General features: G+C 45.4%; 1 protein-coding gene across 7 annotated transcripts in view; it reads left to right on the plus strand.

The window, feature by feature from the left end:
• PTPRJ (protein tyrosine phosphatase, receptor type J) overlaps positions 1–10,889 on the plus strand; it is a 171,455-nt gene that overhangs the window by 30,670 nt on the left and 129,896 nt on the right. The window contains exon 1 of one of the 7 annotated variants that reach the window (XM_006022016.3): positions 1–112. The exons of 5 other annotated variants lie outside the window; for them this stretch is intronic. In XM_006022016.3, coding sequence (XP_006022078.1) covers positions 56–112 — 57 coding nt within the window. In that variant the 5' untranslated portion in view covers positions 1–55. The remainder of the gene's footprint in view (positions 113–10,889) is intronic. One more of the 7 variants, XM_025202109.1, reaches the window with a different exon arrangement.

The raw sequence follows: 10,889 nt of genomic DNA on the forward strand, positions 1-10,889 counted from the left end.
CCCTGCCATGTCTCCCGGGAAGCCGGAGTCCGGCTGAGCAGAGCCCCGCGGGATCATGGAGCAGCCCTTCTTCCCCAGCCTACTGCTGCTGCTGTTGCTGAGCCTCTCCAAGGTAAGGCGAGAGGCTGCTCTCCGCATGGCCCTGGCCTCAGCAGCCTTGCCCAGGTGCAGGCGGGGTGGTTGGGCGCCCTGGGGGCTTTCTCTCCCCCGTCCCCGTGGCTGCTCCAAGCTTGTGTGGGGACCTGGTGCTGGGTGCCAGGCAAGGAGAGCGCGGGTGGTGTGTGCAGGCTACAGGTACATGGCAGGGAGGGGGCAGGGGGTGTTGTGTGTGTGGACATGTGTGCACGCTCGGGCTGGTGGGGGAGGGGGGTGATGCAGGTGCCTGTGCTCCCAAGTGGGAAGGATCTGTCTTGTTGGTAGAGGAGTGTGCTGTTGTGTAGCTTTGCCACCTGCTTGGATGGCTCCTCCTGGCCCAGGCTATGCGGACTATATACCTAACCAGGAAGGAGGCTATGGCTGGCAGGGATGGGGACAGGGACAACCCCAGGGACTGTGGGGCTGTTTTCCTGTCCCTGGTGTGTTCACATTTCTAGGTAGAGTTTCACCAGGCAGTGCCCGTTGGCCCGTTGGACACGTTCGAGGGCCAGCGAGCACTGTCTGGTATGCCCTTCCCCCCCCCCCCCCTTGGTTCACTTGTTTTGAACCTTTAACATTCGCTCCCTGTTTCGTCCTTTAGTTGTTCCGCGCAATCAGTGATCTTTAGTGGCCCTTCTTGGGGGTTTCTAGTTCTACTTAACGGGCTTTGACCCCCCTTCCAAAATGGCACATCAAAAGGCCTGACTGGGATGGCACTTAGGGTGGTCCAGCTGGGCAAGCGCTCTGCTTTCTGGTGTTTATCCTCACCCTCCTTGTTGGTGAGTCACTTTTGCAGGGAGCAAGGAGGCTGGGGCTGGGGGTGTCTCCAGGGGGCCAGGTGTGCCGTAGTTACCTGGTGGACTCTAGGGATGAATGAAATAAACTTTTTCCTGGGAGGTTAACTTTTCAAAAGTGATGGCTGGGCTTGTGTTTTCTGTTTGGATTTTCTTGTGGTAGTCTGGTTTGCAGAGGATGGATGCTCCAGTGCTTGTATGACAAACCCACCTCTCCTGGAGGGTTCTCAGCAATTGAGGGGCTAGAAATCTTGGCTAAGGTATATACCTTCTAGTGACATGGTAAGGAATGGGTAACTTACTGTGTCTGCACATCTGTGGGAACCATGATAGGGTTTTAAAGGATTGGAAGATGCATCCTGTTCAGAAACTACCATGCTGTTGGAGGCAAACCAGAATTTTTTCTGTCTCCAGCAGGAACACAGGGGCTTGATTTTTCCATTTACTTTACTTTAAACAAGTGTTATGCTTGTTGGTTTCAGAGGACTTTCTGCTCTGTTAGGATGAGCGTAAATCCAGCATAGCATTTCCGTTTCCAGCTGTAGGGCGCTGACTGCTTCATGCTCTCAAAGCTATGCGGTGCAGGTATTTTCTTTCTTAGCAAACCCGTATTTCTTTCAAAAAAAGTGGTAGTGACTGTTTATGGCCTACATTTGTGAAAGGAAAGGACAGTTCTAGTACCCCCTTGGTTTCTGGAATATGCCCTAGTAGTGGTGTTGCTGGTTAATTAGTTACAAATACCTTGTGATGGGTATCAAATTGTACTTCCCTGTTGTCAGACATGCAGATCATTAGCTGGGTTATCTGCTTTATAAGAAGTAAGGAGTTCTTATAGAAAAAGCCTACTTAATGGGGAACAAACAAATTTGGCAGGGTAAAATAGATGACCCCTAAACAGCAACATTTTATTTGGGTATTTCTCCAAATCCCTTGCAGTAACTGCCTCCATATTTGTCACAAAACAGCCTTCTGAAAGTATCTCACTTCCATCTGACTACTAAATCTTCAGCATATCAACAGGACAGCATTTAAAGAGAAACCTTTCACCCTTTCCTTTAATTAGATTTATTACTTAGCAGTATTCAAATGCCTGCATTTTATAACCATTGGAAAGTCTTATGGATTAGGTAGGTTTTTGCTTTGTGGAAAAATTATTGAGGTGAGAGTAGCTACTACAGGAACGTGACCTTTCATTAGCAAGAGGCCAAGATACTCATTTATCTCTCTTACTGGCAATTCCTCTGACAAATGTACTTGTTTTAGTTGCATCGTACAGCTATACCAACAGTTAAGGAGTATGAGTTATTGACATTCCAGAGATGGGTCCACTGGACAGTAGCCTTTCATTATCTTATGCTGATGCCTCTTTGTAATTATGAATGATGTTTGTTGCAAAACCTTTGTAGCATTTTTCGTTTGCATTTCATTCAGGATTTTCCATACCTCACTGAAGGTCCTCAAGTTCTTCTGTTCTTGTACAAAAAATAAAAAATAAATCCAGGCTTCTGTTGGGTCAAAAATCTTTTTGTCTAAGAGCTAAGAATAATTTAGTGATGAGGTTCAAGTGTATTTCTCTTTAGATATAAATACTCATAAATTTGGGGGAAGCTTGGCTTGGGCCTGGGTTGTCGTAGGCTGCAACCCTGCAGCTTGATCTGTGCAGTCAGACTCTGTGCTCTGTAACTTTACCTCTATGAAGAAGATCAATTTATATGTGGGGAGATCCATTTGCAGAAGGGCCCACTGATTTCGGTGGGGTGAAGTAGATGGGGCACCGTGTTGGCACAGAAGTCTGCTTATACTAATCGGTTGACAGGGTCTGGATCTTAGTTTGTTTCCAATATTTTCAATTTTTTCTTGGGTCACAAATATCTTCCTGATTGTATTCAGTTATACCTTCTGCTTTTCTTTCTTTCTTTGGTCATGTCTGTATTATGTGCTGTGGGCCAAGCAGGAGAGTAAATTAGGCCATGTAGAGCTCTGTGGTTGCTGTAGATAGATTGCTTTTGCCCTGTTTCTGTTTGCTGCATCATGATGTTAACTGTTGAGGCTATTGAAGTTTGGAGTGATGTTTTTCATAACTTGTGAGTTATTTTTCACATCTCTGATTTATGAAGATCTGTCCTAGAAGGTCATATTCATAACAGTTCCTCAGTCCTTTTCGGGTGCTTGTTGTCAGAATATGTCAGAAGTCCTAGTTCCTCTCAGAGACAGGAGAACAAGCCAATGAAGTTCTTGTTGGAATAGGATTTAAAAGTATATTAGAAACCACCCTGGCTGAGCCCTGCAAACCCTTGCTCACACAAGTTATTTTAATCTGTTGATTTTAATGGGGCCAATTGTGTGAGTACAGGTAGTAAGTTCTACAGGATCTTGTGTGTGTATAGCTGTATTATCTGAAATGAAGATGTTCGGGTACAAGTATAACTAAGAGTGGCCTCATAAATTATGTTCTTTTTTTTTTTTTTGTTCCAGGCAGCATTAATCCAATCTTGCCATGTAAGAATAAGAGTTTTGTATAACATGACATGGCTCTGGTCTGTCTTGCTGGAGGATCATTATGTAGATAGGAAAAGGAAAAGAAAGTAAATGTTAATAAACGATTGTTCTTGTGCATGAAGGCAGTGGTTAAAGAGCTGTTATGAAAGTTGCTTTTTTACCATAAATGCTATCTGCTGCTGTGGTCTGTGCATGCTATTTTTGTGGATTTGTGGTGGTGTTTATGATCTAAGATAAGCGTCTAGATTTTTAGTTAAAATTTGTAAGTAGTTGAGGTTGGAAGCAATTTTTGAACTTGCCCTGTTATTATAAATAACATAGTTTTATGGGGGTTCATACTTTTAAAATTACACTAAAAAGTTTAAATTAGGAGCTGGACAGCATGTGCCCAGTGTGATTCATAACAAGCTGTTCAGATCGTATGTACAGATGTTTGTACAGGGGCAGATCCCAGGGGGTGCAGCAGTGTGAATGTACGTCCCTTTCAGTCAATGCTGTTGAAGGAGCAGGAGCTGGGGACATTTTTTTAAATAAGTCCCTGAAGCAAGTGGGAATCCCCCCATCTTCCATATTGCTTAGTGATGCATCCGCTCTACTCCTCACCCACTGCTGCTACTGTCTCTGACTGCCCTGGGGGTTAGTGTCAGCACTGCAGGGTCACTCCTGCCTGTTCCACCTGGACTCTACATGCAGCTCAGCTGCAGACAGTGAGGCTGCAGCAGGTAGGTCCCTGCCTGGTCCCTGGGAGCAGGCACAGGACAGTGGTGTGCCTAGGGCAAGGCGACTGGAGGCGGGGACGCAGGCAAGAGGAAAAAATGTCTTTGTGATCATGGCAGCAACAGCAGCAAGCAAAAGTCACACCAGATGCCTAACCGCATTTTTACACTGGTAGTGGTTGGGCAGGAAACCACTACCATTGCCCCTGCTGTCTCTGGCTGAGCCTAGCTGCATGTGCAGCCCATAGTGCCCCCTCCCTGTCCCCTCACCCCCCTGCCCTGGGTCAGCTGGGGTTAGCAGCAGCGGTGGGTGGGTGAGGGAAGGATGTGTGAGCATGGAAGGGAAAGGGTGGGGAGGGAAGATTCTTACCTGCTTGAGGGACTTAAAAATCCCTGCTATTGCTGCTTCTGGGTGTTTTGTCTGTGCTGGTGGGGGGGCATTGAGGCTGGGAGTGGGGGGGTGCAGCCAACCTTGCAGAACAGGGTACTGCTCCTGGGCCCCCCTTTCCAAAAACCTGGATCCACCAGTGTGTTTGCATTAGCCATGAGGTATGTAATGATCCTTTATAGTGAATATACTAGCCTGATTCTTTAGATGTTCCATGAACAGAAATCCCATTAAGGACTTTGTCTGTTGTATGAATAGATTGGATATAGGGTTCTGACTTAAATTGTTTTGAGTTTCTAACTGAAGGATTTGAATGAGGCTTCATACTAGAAATTTGGGCTTGCCATATGGAATCATGAAATGGTTGCAATTAACCGTTGGTATAAAAAATAGCCATTGTTGCTTATCATCATCTATTCTTGTTCGCAGATTTCAGTTTTAAATTGGTTTTGTTCTAAATAAACTGACATAACAGTTTAAAAATAAAAGCTGTTTAACAAAGAAATATAACTTTATATTATACTAGTGTCCAAGGTGAGGTTTATTTAGAAGTATAAAAATGTGAAAAAATAGAAGTTTTTCAGGTCACCATAACTAGTCTGTTTTGTTGGGGTTTGGGGTGGGGGGCAGGGTAAACTTGTCCATCTGAAAGTCTGATACACTCTGGCTGCTTTGCCACTCCATCCAGGAAGAACACAGACCATCTGCAGATGCTTCCTCAGCCTGACGAAGAGTGTGTGTGGCCGAAGGCTTGCAAAGAAGAATTTTTCCAGCTGTCTGAGTTGGTCTAATACAAGATACCGGATTTACCCTAAGAACCTTGCCTGCCTACAGTCCACTCTTAACACACTTTTATTAAGCACAAGTAACACAGATCTTTGGAACTAAACAAGCTCACACCTGAGTCTTATGTTTGAGTAACCTGTTGCTATAAACTCGTTTAAAAAAAGTTTGGGAAACAATTTATTATACTGCCAACCAAAACATGTGTCTGGGATTATCTAGCAATGGGCACATACAATGTTCTCTTAACTACGTATTCTGCATGTGTATGCTGGATGTCCTGAAGGGTTCCCACAGTTAGAAGCTGATCTCTGTGCTTGCTGTGTATCCAGTAGTGTGCACATTTGAGATCAGAATTGGGGCTCATAGTAGAAATACTGTCTGTGCAAACAGCACTGCTATTAATAGTACTTCCTCAACTAAGCTTGGTACATGCAAGCCATTGTTGAGAATTTTCATGTCATGTAAATCTTTTGGTTGGAGTTGCTAAATATGTGCGGGAAAGAGAGGGAGAGAGAATGCTAGTACGTAAAATCTTGTTTGTTTTTTTGTTCTTCACGTAGGGCTTTTTTATTAATCCATATCATTTTAATTTGTGCACTTCCTCTTCCTACTCAAATTACAGTGTATGAAGGGTGAGCAGTTCTGCAACTGCTATAGGATGAAAATTAGAAATGAAGGATTTGATTCTAGTAATGTTTAACATGCACCATCAGGTTTTTTTCTTTTCTTTTAAAACCCCATGTTTCCCAATATAATTGGGGAAAAGGCTGTTTAAAATCAATGCTTTCAAAATTGTAGTTTGAGGAGAGCTGACTGGTCATATGATGCTGGCTCTTTTCCTTGGTGTCCAGGTTCCTAAATGGAAGTATGAGCCTGGACATCTCTAAAGGTAGCTGGAAATGAAGAGGAGCCAGCTCAGCTGCTTCGTCTAGGGACGGGTCATTTCTATATAAAAGGAGGGGAGTAAATGGGAGTCTCACTCAAGGACTGAAGCTGTCAGTTGGAGAGGACTGTGCAGAAGAGACGGGTTTAGGCAAAAAAATCAGGCGGTTGTGCAGCCTGCCCACAGGAAAGAAGAGCCAAGCTTTGGGAAAGGATTGTACATGGAGGGGTTGAGGAAGGGGGAGTATGAGCAAACATCTGGGAAGTGTGTGCAAATGGAGAAGAACAGAACAGATGTGTCTATCTGTGAGTTCCATTAATTTTGAAGTCTGTATCAAGATTGCTTCCTAAACATATATGGGCTGACTATTTCCAAAACTGTATGTATACCTGAACATGCCCCTGCATTAATCTTAAAGGGAGGGAAGGAATCCAAAATTAAGTGGGAAATTTTAATTTTTTTAATCCAGTGAATAATGGACAAATACAAGTGACCAGATCAGAGCTATACTGATTAAACTCATGACTTAGTTCAGTTGCATTAAAGTATGTTTATGGCCTGAGGTAATATAAGCAGTAGAGCTGTGTGAAGCTTTGGTTCCTGATTTAATTCGGCAGAGATTTGGCCCGATTCTGTGGCCTAATATCTGAATCCGAATTGAATCAAAAGACCCTTTAATCCCTCTGAATTGAATCGGAACCCTCCAAATCGATTTGGAAAGATTTGGTGATTCAGACATAGACACAGCTTTAAATGTTTTTTCTGTGTACTTATAGGTACCAGGTGGCTTGTGAATGCTGTAATGCTGGGGTGCATGGAGTGTCCCACAGGAGTGTGGTGAGGTCCCTAGTGCACTCGGAAGCAGACCTGGAAGTGGACCAGAAGCACTTCCGGTCCACTTCCGGGTCTCCTGGGGAGCGCGCAGGGGACCCCCCCATGTGACCCCAGCTCAGCGACTGGTGCCTCCTGGGTCTGGAGGGGGCACTCGGGGGTCCTTCTGTAGCTGATTGCCAAGATGGGAGGGCTTGGGGAGGGGGGGAGGTGCTCCCCGTGCACTCCCCTGCAGACCCGGAAGTGGACCAGAAGTACCTCCGGTCTATTTCTGGGTTTGCTGCCAAGCATGTGGAGCGCCCCCCGTACTCCTGTGGGATGCTCCATCCGCCCCAGCATCACAGCATTCACAAGCTGTGCTGGTACCTTGAGGTACATAGAAAAAACTTTTAAAGCTGTGTCTATGCCCGAATCACTGATTCTCCAAATCTGCATCGGATCTTCAGATTTGGATTCAGCTGAATCGAAGCAGGGACAGTGATCTGAATCAACGAATCAAATCACTGTCCCTGATTCGGGCCGAATCTGAATCGAATAGGGCCCGCTTTGCACACCCCTAACAAGCAGTGCTATACAACCTAAGATGCATCTTTCCAAAAAGATATGCCTGGTCCTGGAAGTGTTTGCATGTCATTGGAAATAGCATGAACATTTACCTTGTGTCACAAAGTAATTGTTATGAAGATCCATCCTTCCATTGATCCATTCATTGTCACTTAGCTGAGTTATGCCAGAAAGTACAGAGTGCAAGTATTTTTACCTATGGATAGTTTAACAGAAAAAAGGAAACTCATTCATGGTGGTGGATTGGATTGGTGGATTGGAACTGATTCATACGTACATTTTTGTAGCAGCAGGTGTGCACGTAGGGCTCAGATTGCATTGTCTAGTAGGTAGGTGAATGGTGCACAGTGTCCAGAGCTGGGGCCAGCATAGGATAGAATCCAGCACAATGTAGAGCTGGGGCCAGAGGGGTCCCTCAGACTCCCTTTGGTTTGAGGGTTATGTAACAAGAGAAATGTGGCTCAAACCTGACTAATGAGTTCCCCTTTTGGAGGGGGGGGAAAAAAGGGTCTACCAGATGGGATGCCTTGCAGCTTTCCATACCAACATCAAATAATCATCGGTATTTTTATCTGTGCTTATTCTGTGTTGGGTGTTATGTTTTACTTCCATCTTTCACTTGTTTGGATCCCCTCTAACCTTCCTTTATCATCCAAAGCTATATAAAAACTAAAACAATTTGAAAAATGTAAGTGATCCTTAATTGTTTCCTAATACATGTAAGTCTGTGCACAGAGGATGTATGGCACTATTTTAGGCCTTTAAAGAAACTACTGTTTTTTTGGTTTAGCCACTTGAACGATTTTAATGGTTTTTTGGTTGATTGGTTTGGTTTTGTGGTGTGTAGGGGAATGTCATACACATAAAAAATAATAATGTTCTTTAGAGATGCACCGATACATCAGTCCGTCTAATATTGGCACCAATAAAAAGAAAATTGACATTATCAGTAATTGGCTTTTAATGGCTGATAGTGTCGCTGATTAAATGCTCTGTGCGTGTGTGTGTGCGTGCGTGCACAGCTGCAGTATGCACATGGCCAGGAGTGTAGCCCGGCAACTTGGAGAGTAGCGTCTAGCTGGTAAGTCTGTTGGGAGGAAGGGGCAGGGTGGGGGGAGGGAAGGGTTGTCAGGGGGCAGATCGAGGCCCCTGTGGTGAGGTGGGGAGTGAGGCTGGGACAGGCGCTTCACAGCCAGGGTAGCATGGGGTGTGCAATGGAGCCACAGCTCGCATCCCGGGAGAGGCATAAGGGGCATGTACCCCCCGGATCTGTGGATGGGGCAAAAGCGGGCTGCCCTCTGTGGACTCAGGGCTAGAGGCTGCTCTGGGCTCTTCCCAGTGCAGGGGCTAGGACTGGGCTGTGGTCAGGGTGGGTGGCAGTGGTGCTGGGAGGGGGAGAAAGGGGGTGCTACGACAAATTTTGCCATAGCCTTGTTTGCCACTGCTACCCCAGTGCCATGGCTACCCACCTCAAGTGGAGCATGGGCCCAGCCCCCTCTGGAAAGATCCTGGTGCAGCCTCTGGCCGCGAGTACGCAGTGGGCAGCCCACCATTGCCCTGTGCACAGATCTCGGGACCACATGCTCCCCGTATCTTTTCCGGGGGGTGTACGCAGCAGCAGGAGATGCCCCCAGACCCCCCGGACAACCGTGGTTCCATCCTGTGCCCTGCCTCACCCTGGCTTTGCAGTGCTGGCTCCTGCCCCAACCCCACTTTCTCCGTCACTGTGGGGGCCTTGGTCTGCCTCCCTCATGCCCCTTCATCCCAACAGACTTACTGGCCAGATGCTGCTCTGAAAGCTGCTGGGCTGCATATTGGTAATAGGATTGGTAGTGGCCAATATGGCTGGTTAATAATCGGCTGTCAGTATTGACCCAAAAAATCTTGATTGGTGCACCCCCAATGTTCTTTTGTATCTTATTGGCCAGAGGTTCACTTATATAAAGTGTAAAGAGAAAAGGGAATGCCTTTTTTGGTTATCCCACTGCAATTGATGCGTTTCTGATATTGAGGCTAAAGCTAAACTAGCAAGGAAAGACTTGAACATACAGTTTTGAGCTGTATTATGAATTCACTTTGCTGTGTCCCTGTAAGCAGATCTGGTATGTCCATGTCACCCTGTCAAGGGCTTTTCCATGTTCAGGAAGAGGGCAGAAGAGCCAAGAGAGATGTGCATGTGTTATGGAAGAATGTAGCGAGAAATTTTCTCTTCAGTTGTGACCCAGGTGAAGAGTGGTACCAAATGAGTAGCAATTTCCCTGGTGAGAATTTTATAGTGTGCCTCTAAAATGCAGATGGCTGTGTTTCAAGATAGTCTCAAATTAGCTTCTCCTTTCTTTTTGCACTATTATAGTAGCTGCGATCTGCCAGCTTGAAGAAAGCCATGTTGAAGCTGGCCTTATAGGACGTGCTGTCTTTCGGGGTTCAGTGCAAGGCAGTGGTTGGAGAAATGGAACCCAGTCTTCACACATTGGAGACTCTGGTTGTGCACCTTTTAAGGAGCTTAATGGCATGTTCTGATGCTTCTACTTTTAGTGGTTTTATGATATGTGATCATTTGTGTGTAATAACAGGAGTCATTCTGACATTTGTTAGTTAATACGGTAGCTTGATAAGACTAAGGATCCCTTCTGCCTAGGTAAAGATTCCTGGGGAGGACTGTGGTGTTATTGCTATTGCTGTATGTGTTGATTAAATTATTTTGAAGTGGAGGATGTTTTTTGAGAGGTATGACAGCAGCTTGACTTCTATTTTGTGATCATGATACTTTTTACGTAGCGTTTACAAGTCGAAACCTTCATTTACTCATTTTTCATTTAATTTCTGTTTGCTTCTAGGGATTTTAATACCTCTGTTTTATGTGTGTGTTTCTAAATGCAGTCTTTTGAGACCTCGCTTTCTGATGATTGCTTATTCCCTTTAGAAACAAAGGAGCAGATGCTATTTCCCCTTCAAGTGCCTAAGTGACACTTATGTAGCCACGTAATTGCAGTTTTTGGCACTTGTGCACAGTTTAGCATTCAGTGTAGCTTTGCTCACTCTTTGCTTCCCTCCTTTGCATGCTCTTTCGGCCGCACTATGGCCGCATAGCCATCTGCAGGGGAAGAGAATCACTGTGTAGGCGTGTAGCTCCAGACAAGTCCCAAAACTTTAGTTGCAGCAAAAATGTGACTAGCAGATAGGAAGGGAGGAGCCAGGATGTGGAAGGCTAGGTGGAGGAGAGCTATCCCATCTTTTAGCTCATTAACCTAGAAGTTAGGGCACTTGCCCAGAGAGCATGAGTCCCAGGTTCT

The sequence above is a fragment of the Alligator sinensis genome, unplaced genomic scaffold (genome assembly GCF_000455745.1).
Source record: "Alligator sinensis unplaced genomic scaffold, ASM45574v1 scaffold983_1, whole genome shotgun sequence".
NCBI lineage: Eukaryota > Metazoa > Chordata > Crocodylia > Alligatoridae > Alligator > Alligator sinensis.